This window comes from Lepisma saccharinum, chromosome 9 (assembly GCF_977018435.1).
Source record: "Lepisma saccharinum chromosome 9, izLepSacc3.1, whole genome shotgun sequence".
NCBI classification, from domain to species: domain Eukaryota; kingdom Metazoa; phylum Arthropoda; class Insecta; order Zygentoma; family Lepismatidae; genus Lepisma; species Lepisma saccharinum.
In genome coordinates, this window is record NC_139237.1 from 71331523 (window position 1) to 71347445 (window position 15923).

At 35.7% G+C, this 15923-nt stretch overlaps 1 protein-coding gene and 1 long non-coding RNA gene across 2 annotated transcripts in view; one reads left to right on the forward strand and one right to left on the reverse strand.

Annotated features, from left to right (window-relative positions):
- The window catches only part of LOC145992130 (uncharacterized), a 59945-nt gene extending 53530 nt beyond the window's left edge, over positions 1 to 6415 (forward strand). Inside the window, exon 4 of the long non-coding RNA XR_014442128.1 lies at positions 676 to 6415. This is a non-coding gene — a long non-coding RNA (uncharacterized LOC145992130). The remainder of the gene's footprint in view (positions 1 to 675) is intronic.
- Positions 6163 to 14883, reverse strand: LOC145992129 (ionotropic receptor 21a-like). Its single transcript, XM_083128383.1, has 2 exons — positions 14861 to 14883; positions 6163 to 9905 (listed from the first exon to the last, which is right to left on the reverse strand). Exon 2 carries the CDS (start codon positions 9870 to 9872, stop codon positions 7992 to 7994), a length of 1881 nt encoding a protein of 626 aa, XP_082984509.1. The 5' UTR covers positions 9873 to 9905; positions 14861 to 14883; the 3' UTR covers positions 6163 to 7991.
- Positions 14884 to 15923: the final 1040 nt, after the last annotated feature.

Here is a 15923-nt window from a genome sequence, read left to right on the forward strand (position 1 = left end):
TATGTAGGAAAGTATGATATTGCATGCTAAATGGCTCAAAGACTTAACTTCCATAAAGGGTAATATCTGTTATAAATTCCCACTCAAGTTCTATTTATTTTTATGCAACAAATTAAAATTGCTAAACACTGAATGAATAGATTAAATATCAATTAAAATATTTTATATTTAACAAATATCTACATTTTTAACAACAACATAGCATTTTATTGCTCATTTTTATGAACATCAATAGAGAAGATTTTTGTGGCAGCGGTTTATTACTTGCTATGGGTTTACAATAAACTGCAAATGCTATTAATTTTATTTTGATTAAGTTTTAACATCTAAAAAAATGGGAAAATGTTTAAGTGTTTCATACATGAGTATATTCCTTTTTCCATTGAGGCCTAATGAATTAAGAACCAAATAACCAGTTTCAAAAACTGTCTGTTACCACTGTTGGATGAATTCCACTATGAAATCGAATTTAGGACCCTTACTTGTAAGGTGATACCGTTAGTCCTTGTACTATACGGAGAAGCACGTGCGATTATTTGTTAGTAATCTAGAAAAGGAATGATATTATATGAATGACGCTTTTATATTGTACAAATTGCATACCTTCATATCATTAACTCATGGATAACGAACCTGAGTGACGTCAGAACTAATTTAGATATTTCTTCCTTGTAGAGTTCCCAAGTGACGTGATCAGCAAAAATAAGTAACGACATCGAGTGCCACTTCCAACCCTCGCCTAGAAGATGGGACACCAAAAACTACACCAAGAAGTAATCAAGAAGAGCATTCAAAACAACTACACATAATTACAGTTACAATTATACAGACAGATGTTACAATCGAAATCAAAAAGTAAATTATGTTGCTTGAAACTCTCGGTTATTGAGTTAATGCAGTTAATAGTTAATACTTTTAAAAAATGTGCTGTGTTCTAAGTTTCTGCAAAACGCAGTGTATGTTCTAAGAAGAAATCCTTGTAATAAGGTATATTCAAATACACTATATTAATAAATTCGATTGAATTACGTTAAGAAATTTCAGAACTGGTTTTCATACTGTCTTGGTAATGAATAATAAGATTCAAACTTTATATATATTTTGATATTTATACGTACAGCATATGTCTTGGTTCGCTTGTAATATTCTGTCAACATCACGGGTCTCTGAACCGAAACAATTCAGCGTTACACCGTGATATTAAACTTCTCGGTCACATACAGTTCTTAATATTGCTATGTTCACTTCCTAACAACAGTACGAGTTCACTCCTAGGGTTGGAAGGAGGCATATTTCCCAGAATATATACTCTTCCTGTCTTTTCATGTTATCGTAAAATATGATCATCTCAAAAGCGAGGGAAGAGTTATGGGACAAAAACAGAGTGGAGTAAAAGCTCAGTCAAATCATCCGTATATAATGTGTAAAACATGTTACAAACGGTATTATATGCACAGCCACGCCTCTTTGAAAAATCCAGTTTCATCATATTTAAATACCACCATTTTCCACGCTGCTTTGATGAACTTTTACTCCACTCAGTTTAGCCTAAACATAGCAAATGAACAAAAATCAGAATCGTTGAATAAGATCCGGTGCTAAATTTGTACACAAAATTGTCAAACAATGCATTTAAAGACTTTGTTTAAAATGGTGTTAACAAAATAGTACTCGTTCCTGATACTTCAGGATCAGGGTTAAAAATATTAAAAAATCAGATATAAACGTATGAAAGGAAAATATAGTGCTTTTCTATAAATCTTGCTCATTATCTTAATGTGCACTTGACTGTAAATTTGTACTGAAGAAAAAACATTTTGTGTATTTTTAATTAGAACTTTCAAACCATTGTGGCGTCACTACAATATTAAATCTTAGAATTGAAATCAGAAAATTTAATGTCTTTCAAACACCAATTTAAGGCAATTCCTAGTGAAGAATTTTGTTTCAAGATTGGTTTCATACTTACGTTAAGTTGAATTTACATAGAAGTGCAAGAGAAGCTGGTTTTTCTTTACTATATAATAAAAACCACTTAAAATTACATTGCGCACAACGTGTCTCGCATATTGAAGAGATAAGATAATTTTGTTAATGTATTTTGAACGCAAAATCGTGTTATTCCAAGGATGTATGTATATATGGCATCCTTGTAAATGGTAGCTTTAAGCTTGCCCTTGTTGGGGCATACCACAGCTCAATATATTTTTAAGTGTTGCCTTCGATTCTTGTTCTTAAGTGCAGCATTACTACCACAGAAATTGGATACCTTTCATATCGTTAATAGAAAATAATGAGTGGCCTTTTGCTAGATTCCCTTAGAAACTTTGTGTTCAGCAAGAGGAAAGGGTTATCCTATATTTCACTCCTTCATAATTATTTGGAACACATAAAAACAAACTGCACATAGACTACAGTTTTTACAGATATGTGAAGCATGATTTTGGCGTTTGCACCAAAAACTGATCAAAATTATCAAAGGATATATTACAAAACGTAATTATTTAAGCTTCACTCAAAACTTTGCATAGCAAAAATTGAAATTGATGTGTGTTTCTTGGCTTAAAAACATAAAAAATTCTACGCACCATCTAATACTTGCCAGAACACACTCCTCTAACGATAATAACATTTTCGGTAATTACAACATAAATTGCAAAACTATATAACTTGCACATTATTCCTTACAACCAAACAAATTTATGTAACGTGTATTCAAGTTCTGAAGTCAATATTTTGTCAATTAATAACCTATTATATACACTTTCGTTTTCAAATTTTCCACCTACAAGGTCACATGTCGTGACAGGATGAATGTAATCGCATCATACATAACAGCATATAAAGGTAAATTTAATTTCTTAAGTGTTTCCCTACCGGTTTGATGCATGGTCCTTATTCAAAAATTGTTCCATTTAGTGATTAATATATTTGCATTCAGGAATTATTCAGTTGCAACTAAACACAATACTATAATCATATAAAAAGAGCCAAAAGAAAATTCAATGAGAATAATACAATTCACCAATGAAAGAATTCATCACTTCGAAATACATTCCGACGATACATTATGATGATTTCTAACTGGCAGATAACTGCAACATGATTTTCCAAACTGTCAACTACATTAAAATGAAATTTTGATGCTCAAATATAAGTTTGACTATTACCATTAAAGAAAAAGTCAAGACACGAAGAACGGAATAATGTACAGCATTATTTACGAATAGTAAAATTCAAGTGCAATGTATCATTTATTTCACTATAATTTTTAATTCTTAAGCTAGATATAACAAAAATTCATAAAAATAACATGTATATACAGTAGTATATATTTGCTAGCGTTTGTATATGTTGAAAATCTTTTAAAATGTTCAAGATATCAGGACATTATCCCACATACATATATACTCACACACATTGACTGTGACATTTATACGTTATTTTGTTGTGTAGGTGTGAGATACACCAATTTCAGCCTGCAACAGAACTTTCCAATCATGTGAGAACTTTACGCCTTATATTGATGGAACTACGCCCGTGATTGAATGATGATTAAATATTATTGTAAAATGAAAGTGTCTAGATAGTTAGTGTTTATATGGTAAATTTGTTTACATGTTATACAGTTCGTTGTAGAGAAGTCTTTTCATCAGTTAATCAGTCCAGTGTATGTTAAAATGAATAGAAAAATAGCTTTAACTGTTAAAGAATAACTTTTACCTCTGCGGTAATAATTTTACCAGTTCTAGCTTCTTAAACACTTGTCTCAAGGTTACTCAGAATACTTTGCACTTAATATATTAACATTATTTAACAATAGTGTTATTCTATTAGCAAAGCCGTCTCTAGGTGGGTGCAGGGCTTAGTACATATAAGCAAAATTCGGTTGAAAAACCGGAGGTTCTTCTTAATCTTAAAAAAAATGTGCCTAAATAGTCCTAATAAAAAACATCATGACTATATATTAATTAAACAGTGGATTTATTTAGAATTATATAGATCTGATATTTCCTAATCAGAAGGAAGTGCTGGTTTTACCAGAAATCCCCTTAAAAAAAAAATATGAAAGGTGAATGCTGCGATTTTTTTTAAAATGTTTCTTTCCGTTTACATTGAGTCTTAATCACAAAATCACCTTAATATCAAATTTTACTATTTTACCCATACTATAATGGTGGTATTTTAAATTAATATTCCATCGCTATTCCTATCATAATCTTTGTCTACGTACAAAAGCTTCTTTTATATTTTTTTTACATTGAAATTGTATTTTCACATAGTGGATTGAACATAGTTCGACTTATACTGAACTTTGCTTAGAGTGTGGTTTCAATGTATGTTATATTTTTTAACGTATCATACTAGTTTGTCTATGTGAATTTTCACATAACGTACATTGCAAAGCACTCATTTGTACTGTTCTAATTCTCTTAATTTGTAACTGGCCTTGCATGGAGCCCCTTGAAGCGTGGGTTTCGCCCTCACCCTTTTAGAGACGGCTTTTCCTATTAGTACTAAAGCATGTTCCTTCAAAACAAACGTTAAATCACGTTAGTTCGTTATACTATACATCTATCAAAACAAGTATATCCTTACAATATGTTGCATGATGATTATATCCTGCACAATGCACGTTCTATCAATTATAACACATGGTTTATTAGTACTTCTATTTTGTATGGAGCACGAAAAGAAGTTAACTACTTGTGATAAACTATAAAATAACTTGCACTATCTATTCAATACTAGATTATATTTATTACATTATTTCTTAACATTTCAATTTTTTCAAGTCTTCTCCTTGCCTAATGTTAAAAGCAGAACATGCTCTTGCACAAAATTAATCATAAGCTAATTTTAAATAGAATTTGGTTCCCAAATTCTTAATATATTGGTCCTTGTTTTTTTGTTTAGAAATAAATAATGCATAAAACATTGCTCGGTAGAAAATTTTAAATGCATGGGTGAGTGAGCTCATTGTCACTAATAGCTTTCAGCTAAGCTCATGCCTTTGCAAAAAACTGTATCTTAGTATCTCTGTAACAGCCTCTCTTCTCATTTATACTAATAAGAAATATATTACAAACTACTTATGAAATATCATCTCCTTTAAAAGGATTTTACTTCTGTTTCTTTCTATCAGGATGTAAAAACTAGGTAATTATCTTTTAATAAATAAAGTTTAAAATGTAGTACAAATCATGAAAGAGTTAGGGAAATAGCACGGCCTATGTGATATATTAGTTATGTACATATATATATTACGTAGCAACAGTTTAAGCCTTAATAATATGGGCGATGATTACATTTGGCCTAAAATTTCTAAATACGTAAAAAGAAAAGATATGGCAGAAACTATATATTAATGAATGCACAGATTTAAAAGTGCTATGCTGTAATACTCATGCATGCAATGCCATAAAGTATCATCGCACAAATAAATTATATATCTGAAGTGCTGCTGGTGTAAAAATCATCTAGATATTCCCTTAATAACCTTTGTGGTGAAAGTCAGCTAGTTGTAGTAGCTTTCTGCTACATTGCGAGACATTAGAAGTGCTACAAACCTATTCTCAAGCTATTTCCCCGTTTCTTGTTATTAAGAGATAGCTGGTTTTTCGCTTAGGTTTTAATCCAATAAAAGTAAGTTTTATTACCTTAAACACTGGGCCTAAAATTTTCTGATCTTTAAAAATCTACATTACACGACTGTACTTAAATTTTAAACATTTGATATAAGCTTAAAATGGTTGCAGTCTTTCAAATAACGAAGCAAATGTGTTTCAATATTTGGCTTTGCTATTCACAAACAAAAATATTAAAATATTGGAAGTTTTATTGTGAGTTAGTACGAAGATGTACAAATTATGAAAATATTATTGCTCAGAAATCGGAAATATTCTAGCAACAATTTTTATTAAAACGAAAAAGTTATATTTTCAAGACTACAAATTACTATCTCCTATTTTTGTACTTGTATTTAGATGATTTAAATATATATATATTGTAATGACATTGAAACCAAATCGCAGTTATTTTATAAATAAAATCATTAAATAATTATGAACAAAAGCAATCCAGAAATTACGTATCAAAAATGTTACTGCATGCAAGGTTGTTTCCACAACAAATACGAGATTTCAGAAAATTTAATAATCGTTTATCTGAAAAACAACAAATTTTATTTGCCGAAATTGAGCCTATTTACTACTTAAAATATCAGTGAAAAACATTTCAATTATAATGTTTTATTACAACTAAACACACCTTAGGAATAAACCACTAAGTACCACGAAAAGCTTCTGTTCATTTCTGCAATATTGTTTACTTTCTTATCGTAATTCGCTATCTTTTAATAGTGACATTGTTACAAATTATATCTAAATTTATTCGGTTTTAGGTAAAAAAACAACTAGTGAGAAGGCTGTGAGAGTTTGTCCTCGCACTAACTACACAAAAGTTTAAATTTTTCACAAAATATATATTTGAATAACACAAAAATTAAGTGATTCGAAAATAAAGAAACACTTAAGAATTCAACAATAATTGTTACTACTGACAAATGTAATCCTCTGAGTATATTAAAATTTGGCTAAACAATTGTGCATTTAATGTGATTTTTGTCACTACTGCATCATATAATTGTGCATTTGTACGAAAGTAGTACTCAACAAATAATTTGTAATTTTCAGCTTAAAGATAATGTAAGTTATAAATGCTACCATATTAAACACTGAGAAAAGTAACTCCTAGTTATGTGTGTAGCCTACAAACATGAAGTGTACAAAATTGTATTCATTGCATGACGTCAAACTGTATTATTTTCAACTACAAAACTGAGCTCGAAGGTGATAAAACGAACTTGTATTTTATATATGTTCAGGTTGTGTTCACTCAGATAAACGAAATGTAAAGTGATGTTTGTTGTTAATGTTTGTATAATTTTATGAATGATTCTCTTTTTAAAAATAAAAGCTTCTGTGAGAGAAAGTGTTTGTTTTCTTTGTTTGAGGAACTGGTTATCTAAAATATTACAAAGAAATGTGTTATTAACTAATAGTTACAAGTGACAAGAATTTGCACCTATCATTGGCTTTTGGTAATAGCATTCCAAAATTAAACATTTCTAAATCTATTTAATTTACGCCGCAAATTACAATAGTATGATGTAACCTGAAATTTTCATAGAAATTCGAATGTATTAGTTGTGATTGCTAAATTGTAATTTTACCAAGATTTCACCTTCTTCCAGAACAATTAAGAAAGTGTTACAACAATTCTTGGTGTTACTGCAACTTTATTATGAATGCAAATGCTTCTCAGTAAAAGTACAGCCAACATTGGGGGCTAAGTACTATAGAAATCAGTTCTAAAGTAGTTTTCAAGTTAATTGTGCTCTATGTTTTTACACAAAACGTAGTCAAGTTTATTTTGGTAAAGAGTGTGAAAAAGTGCAAAACATGTATAGCATATAGTGCGAAAAAAATAAAAATAAAGCCAACATGTAAGTGAATAGCAAAGTGCAGAAGATTAATAATTAAATTTTAACAAGTATATCTGATTCGTATCGAGAGATACCTATTTTGAGATATGCGTGGAACATATGAAAACATGTTTTAAGCAATAATACGAAGACAGTTTATTATATCACAAGCTGCTGATAGCTGATGAATTTCGTAACGATAGAACGCAAAGCAATTTTAATTTTATCAGGTAAGGACAATATTTGAAACTGCTTCAGTTGTACATTTGAGAAACATGAAATTTTGAAATCAATAATGGAACACCCCGCTACGACGCCAGGGGTTCTGGGTTCGAATCCCGGACTGGGCACGGCTGTTCTTTGTGAATGTCCATTCATCCATTTCATCACTCATTCTTATTATCGAAATTTGTCAAAAGTGACAGAAAAGCGACGTGAAATAACTTAATTCCATCAACCAACCAACCAAATCAAGAATGGAATTACGAGTGATCTGCAGTAGGATTCACTCCTTCCTAGCACATTGAACTCTCAAACGAAAAGAAAGAAACTCCAGAATGAAGAAGAAACAGCTTATAAATAAATTAGTGAAGAACAGAATAAATGCCCCTTCGAGGTGATACAAGGATAGGACAGTTCTGTCGTCTTGACGAGATCGACCACTTCGGTTCAGGCGATGGAGTGTCTTATTAGCCATAATGTCCCTCTCCACTTTACTCTTAAGGCCAGCTTCTATGACCCTGACTGTGACGTTATTGACTGCTTCAAGAAACGGCGATCCTTTCGAAAGAAGATAAGTCACGGGGTAAGAAAGAATAGTTTCTGAGGCTGCGTGGAGAACCAGATTGCCATGGCGATCCATGAAGTCACTCTCAAAGTATTCAAAGTCAGAATAACTGGCAACTGAAGCAAAATTCATGTCTTTGGCAATCCTGGAGAAGTAGTTTTCCTCGATAATCCATGACTGGTATATTTGTCTGGATGCAGGAGTAGTGCTATCGCTGAATATTTCGTCCCTGAAGAACTGGAGACCGCCTATCTGAAGGTCTGATTCCAGCAGCTGGTCCATTGTGTCTACCTCACGATATGACATAGGGTGAGTAAGGAAACAGAAAAGGGAACTCTGGTAGCCTGTGCTCAGTACAAGGGAGCCGTAGAGCCAGAATGCGAGGAATATCTTAGACGACACAGAGTCCGGGTAGTGAGAGTACGACATGTTCAGAACAATCGACAGCAGACTCAAGAAAGAGTTTTTGAAGGTTTTGGAAGTAGAGGAAACCTTGTGAAAGATCTTCAAGAACGCCATGCTCAAAAGGAACGACACGAGAAAGCATATCCAAACCGGTATCTCATAGGGTAGGTAGACCTGTATCCAAAGCGGAATGAGACCAGCTTTTGGAACCACCCAGACTATAATTTCCTCCGTCCAAGGTTTACTCCAGTCGAACAGAGCGAACAAACCCATGGTGACTCCGAACTGAAAAATGGCAACATCCGCTCTACCGTGAAACACGTCACCTTGAACACCCGTAACGGTTCCGTTGTCGCAGACATATCCCCACAGGTACTCGTCTTTAATCACCTTGATCCTGGGTTTGAAGTTCATGCCTTGCGAGAGGTAGTTAACAAATACTCCATCAGTTCCGCCAATCTCGAATTCCCCGTCCGGAGAAGCATTAAGGAAAACGCTGGGAGGTCTATCTGCAGTCGATATAGTGAGGTGACACTGGTATAAATTTGAAACCTTGCTTGGGAAAAGCTCTCGGTTTTGTATGAACGAGTCATCCCGCCAAACATCGAGAGTTACCACACTAGTGCTTCCGTTGCAAACATTATCGCCATATGGAAAGTACGTGTAAACCATTATGGAAGAGCACGTTACTTCCTCAATATCACCAAGGAAATTTGTGGATGACGAACAGGTAACTAAAACAATATTCATCACACGTTTCCTCAGGGATACTTCAAAAACATCTGTCACATTCGTGAAACAACTACGTACTGCCACGACAAATTTTCCGCGTGGGTTCCAGCCGGGCAACTTTGATAATGATTCCATCGTACTGTCCAAGCGTCTGAGATCGTTCACCAGAATCACACAGTGCTCCGTTCTTCTCATACCCATTCTACTGATGTGGCTGATCGCTCCTGCCCAAAGATTCAGGGGTAAATCTGAACACCGTCTGATCAGCAGGCCCAATTGCAAAGCGTTCTCTTCGTCTGCAAGTATCAACACTCGACTATAAAGGAAGTACTTTTCCACAATAGCCTGGATAGACCTGTACAGTTGCCCATGAAAAGTTTCATTGTTTATCTCAAGTCCGTGGTGTATTCTCGATTGACCCACGGTCGTTATGAGAATTAGAACAACCAGCTTTCCCATCATCAGAAGTTAGTGAAACAGGCACAGGCTTGGGACCTGTAAGAAACATAAACGTAGTAAGCCCATATCACAGTCACAGGCTATCATTCAAAGGAGTAAAACTAGAAAAGATTTAGTGACAGAAAAATTTGCACAGGCATAAATTCCGGTATAAGATACAGTGTGAGGGCACGGCTGCTGCTTCACAATCTGTGATTCTTCTGAATCCATTTGCGTATTACAGACATTACTTCTATATAATTGCTAATTTTCTGCTTATTTTGAAGAAGGTTGGTGAAATAACCTGTTCATAATCGAATATGTCAGTTGGAGAACCATGTTGTAACACTGATCTGATACGAACGTGGGATGAAAAAACTCTTCTATTGTTGATAAAGACAAATGAACCCTTGCAATGGATTAGGGTGTTTCAGAAGTCGCGCAACCCTTAATTTCAGTGCATACAACATAAAAAAAAACTTGTAGCAACATGTGCATGATGAAAAAGCGATGTAGTATACGTATCTGATAGTTCTCATGTTACAAGCAAAGAGAAGTTAGAGTTCATGACTTCTGAAGCCCACTTCAGTTCTCTTGAATATATGTTTTAATGGCGATTGATAGAATTGGTTTATTTTACTTCGTTTTTCTGCATGAGTAACGATATGATGAAATTGCTGAAGGAACGTTCTCAAAGAACACCCATTCGAAGGCCGGGATTCGAATCCGCAAACTCTGACGTCATAGCGCGCTGTGCTAACCACTCAGCCACGGATGTCGGCAATATTTTAAACGTGTCACTGTTCTACGTACTAATTATAAAGCTAAATTTTCTAATGAGATAGATATTGAATATTTATCTTAATTTTAAGTATGATGATAATGAGTATTACAGGAAAACATTTATTTATTATTTATTTATTAATGCCTTGTTTTAAATGGCGGAGTTAAGGCCGTACAAAGCCTTTTCTTCCACTCAACCATACATTTAAAATTATACATTATTATATTATACACAAAGTACATTAAGTCATTTCACATAGATCCACACACACACATTGTACTCGTACACACAAGTCTTAAAGCCCTGAATATAACACACAAAATACAAAATATATAATACACAAAAAACTAAATATGGAATGAAAGAATGCAAAATTTAAAATTGTGTTTAAGTAACTGCAAGGTATTTTAAGAATTCGTTCACTTGCACATGCTTTTTAGTCTGCTTGACAGGGGAAGATCTAACGAGAATTCTGAAGAGAGTGGCGAACACGTCTGCTAAAGGAACCGACGGAGCTTACTGCTCTAGTGCTTTCTGGCAACTGATTCCATAGTCTTACAGCCGATACGGAGAAAGAGTTGGAGAAGAAGTTTGATCTGTGGACGGGGATAGAGAGAACTGAGGAGCTGCGTGATCTGGTGTCGCGATCGTGAAATTCGTGAAGAAATTGGAAGCGAGAGAGGAGATAGGAAGGTGACTTGAGGTTGAGAACTTTGTAAAATACATTGGTATTTTTTTTCAGCTAAAAATTTAGTGACGCAAAATATTATTGATACTAGAATTGAAATTGTTATTCAGTGTTACAGGCACTGCATTTCAAGGTTCAAGATGGCTGCTGAATATCTGCATCCAGAATTCATCGGTATGCACTTGCATCTCTCTTGACCCACACGATTAACTTTTTGTATATTTGACCTCGTACCAGGTGGTTATAATGAAAGTGACTGTGTTCAGAGTGGTACAGCACGGGCTGCAATGAGAGTAGCAGTCTGAAACTTCTTAGATATGATAATGAAGCAATGCGCTCGCGAATTATGCAAAAAAAAAAAAAAGTTCCAATTCTCGCCACCAGGGTAAAAAATGGCGCTGTAAGCAGTCAAAACGTGGAATTTTCCGTAACTATGACGTCAAAGTCGGTGACATTGCCTAACCATTGTGTGAGCTCCCTGGTTGTTGTTGGTGACTCTTGTTGCTTTTTCCTTTAGTAATGTTCATGTAATTCGAATAGTGAAATTGTAGCGATATTTTATTACAAAGAGTATTGTTTTCTGCGATTTATAGTGTTTTTCCTGTAACTATACCAAGTTTTGACTGCTTACAGCGCCATTTTTTATCCTGGTGGCGAGAATTGGAACTACTTATATTTTTTTGCATAATTCGCGAGCGCATTGCTTCATTAGCATATCTACGAAGTTTCAGACTGCTACTCTCATTACAGCCCGTGCTGTACCACTCTGAACACCGTCACTTTAATTATAACCACCTGGTACTTAAACAAGCTTTAATATAGAGAAGATTGGGAGTCAAATTAAGAACTTTAATCACAAGCACAATGGAGAGGTATCAACTGCCTTTCCTCTAAGGAACCACTGCCTGTTGGTTATCTGACATGCAATGTGGAGCAACGAGAAGCCAAGCGATGACCTTTCACGCAAGGAAATGCAACTGCACGGAATAACCAAAACATCTGGTACGAAATGAAATCAGAGCATGTGGCCGAAAGGTTGAAAGCGCTGGATTTTTTATCACACGCTCATCGGCAAGCTTCTATTCAAATTGTGGTAATATTTCATCGGCATTTTCTTTGTTACGCGCGGTCGTAAAATAATTCGGATTTCTTCCACAGAAATCACTGCACCGATTTCCTCGATTCAACTACCCCCCGATAAGAACGAATCTACATCGATTAGGGTGTGCAAAAGATTGCCTGAATACTTGCGTTTGTGCTTTTCTGACCCTCCATGGGTGTCCAGCCTGACCCCTATCCACGATCCCAACACCCACGATATTTCTCCCTTGTTTTGAACAATTTTCTAAGATCTACTCTCCGTCCAGAACAAGAACAAAGTCAGCGTAAACAAAGGCACGTGACTTGCTCGCCCGTAGATTTACTGACCGTTCATGTTGAATAGGTACCGTCAAATCGACCAATATAATATCTTCCAGGTTACGTGAACTTGTTTGCATCGACTTTGTACTTCCTGTGGATATAATAGCGGGGAACTACACTTTGTCTCTGGGATCTGTGGAGTAAGACTGCGCATAACGGTAGAGAAGGGGAGAGAGAGCGGGTGAACAGAGCAAAGCAGTGAGCGCTGCTGAAAACGACTGGTAGCTGCAGCCGCGTTTTCTCCTCTATGTAATCCCTTTCTCTTAACACGTGCTCATTGGTCGAGCCCTAACGAGTTGCTACTTACGCAGAAAACTTGTTTTCGTTCCGCTTACTCCAAAGGTTCCCGGAACAGTGTGTATGCTGTTCATATGGCTAAGGCACACATGAATCATTTCTGTGCCGTAACGCAGGCCGGGTGCGATGGTCAGAGGGCGTACCGTGATTGCCTCTGTTCCCCACAATTCTCTGCGGCTTCCCAGCCACATGATGAGTTGGTATATGTGCAACACATGGCAGCACTGCATGTATTCGAAGTTAGTTCATCAATGCATAACTGAGGCTTAAGCCCCTATCACACGGAACTGGATTTCTAGTAGGAATGCCCTAGTTGGCGCTGAACTAACTTTCTAGGTAGCAATCATGGCCGCCTGGCTGACTGCTTGACTGGTTTGGAGAAATAGGACATGTTCTAATTGCTACTTGCTTTCCTCGACTGGATTCTGTGGAACAGCCAATCAGAGCAAAGTTTCGCCATATGAAGATAACCTGTGAGTGTGCAAAGGAGCGCTTTTGTCTGTGGTAACTCCACCAATGTATAACGTATACATAGGGACATTGAATTTTCGCGATGCGCGAAATCGCGAAATGTGAAAAAAGATGCAATTTTGAACATTCTGCACGTAACTACACCCCCAATGATGAAATATGCATGAGTTTTATTCGCGAAGTAATGCGAAATGTGTCCTTTTCCAGGAAATGAGCGCTTTTTCGCGAAATAACCGTGAAATATCATCAAATTAAGTAGAAAACACGCAAAAATCGGCAATCGAGGTCGTGCGCGCAAACTGACGATTTGTAACGAAACGTTTGCCTAAAGTTTCCTATCACTTGCAGCTGAAGAACGTTTTATCTTCGATCACATCAGTAAGACGCTGCAAATTGGGATTTCCCATGCACATATCTCAGTTCAAAAACTTCGCTCCCTGTCAAGCTGCATTCCTTTCTTCCCCCGAATGTCTACTCAACTTCCAGTTTCATTGAACTTGCTAGCTGTAGCAGCGATAAGATTAGTCTGTTCCCGCACATCAAGGGAAACAATGGTGTCATTTGTGTTCAGTCATGAATGAATTTTGTTTGTCATCATGTGATTTTCAGCATGTGTTTGTGTATGTGCAGTAGTGATTATTTTATTTGTTGGACAGCAAGGATATCCTATAAATACATACAATGATAAATCAGTTGAGATATGCAATTTAGAAATGAAGTGATTTTGTGTTGATGTTTTCTTTTTGGTTGGACAGCTAAGTACTTGTGTATGTGTACAGTATATACAAAAGAAGTAGTTTATCAATTTATAGCTCTTTTGTATGATGTTTCCTCTCATGATGAAAAAGTGTGTGCCAATTTTTTTCCCCACCGCTGGTATACACCGCTGATCTATCATTTTATTTACCGCTCTCCTCAGTTTTTATTTACCATAAATTTGTCTCCCTACGTATACAGCATGAAAGGCGTGTTGAGTTTCACCATCTATGCTGAGTGCACGGTGTTTACATTTGAAACAACTAAAATATTCTTCCATACGTGTACAGTAAACGTTGTAAAGTATGTATTTAAGCAGAGCCGTTGTTTTGTACCTAATAATGTTTTATACGAAACGTTATTCCTCTCGGTTGAATAGTTATCGGCTTTTAAAAATGTGAAGTGATACATTGTTAATGTTTACATCTCACGCGGCCGCCATTACAACTTCCCTCGTGTGGGAACGAAAGTCTATCGACAAGTACGCTGATAAGTATCGTGTGAGGCGAAAACTAGCAAATTGGTAGCCGGTCCAGCTCCAACTAGGGCACACCTACTGGAAATCCAGTTCCGTGTGATTCGGGCTTTACTTACGTAGTGACTTTTCCTTCGAAGCTCCGTTCACAGCATTGACTTGTTCCTTCGAATCTTGACCATCTCTGCGCCCTACGAGGGAAAAAAAATTAAGACATTTGCTTTTCATAAATGTCTTATCTAAGCACGATCAATAAGTAACACGTAACACACGTAACACATGGGTTCGACAATTTCATGATTTCAATATAAAGTTAACATGTTTTCAGAGTTTGAATGCGGACTTAATATTTCAAAAACTTCTTAAAATTTGAGTTAAGATTGTATAAAAAGGGATTTGAGCGTGGGATAGGCAAAATGAGATCATAACCCGATGGTTACTCTTTTAACTTGCTGTATTTTTTCTTCTGTTGCTCTTTCACTATTGAAGCAGCTGCTGCAAACAACCATGGAACTGTGGAACCATGGCGCTTTTGATTAAGATACTGCAGACTATTATGTACTCTACCACAATGTGCTGGCTTCCTATCTTCTTTTGCTGTATCCCTTTCTCCTGTCCTGTTATTCTTCTTTCTAGATTTTCCCCTTCATTTATTAGTCTTAGAATCTGTTATTCTAGTTTACTATATTTTTACTACCTATTCTCTCGTAGTTCCTGTCCCATTTGCTTCTTTACTCTCTCTCAATTATTTTTTTCTCTATCACGCTGCCTCTCTCTTCTATCTCTTGTTCTATTTTTTTACGTTTTATAAACAACAGGAAATAACGAACCATACTTATGGATGCAACTGTAGCTCCGTAAAAGTCATTTCCATTGAATTATGGGATGGAGTGCATAGTTGAACATAAGACAATATCAATCGCCCCAGTGCACGTACGTACTCGTACTTATAATGGAACGCGGCCCTTTGCTTTCCAAAGCTAAATTTTACCCCCAAAACATACAACGTACGTGAACAATACGGCCAATCAGCTCTAGAGTGCGCGTCAAATCTCCTGTATGTGGCCTTGAACGGCTGAACAGCACCAGCGAATCACAGACGTGCGGCGTTGCCTAGTTCAGTGACAAGGCGTTTCGCTCAACCACGCTGTCTCTTTTCCGTGTGAGATTTCGACATGGCAC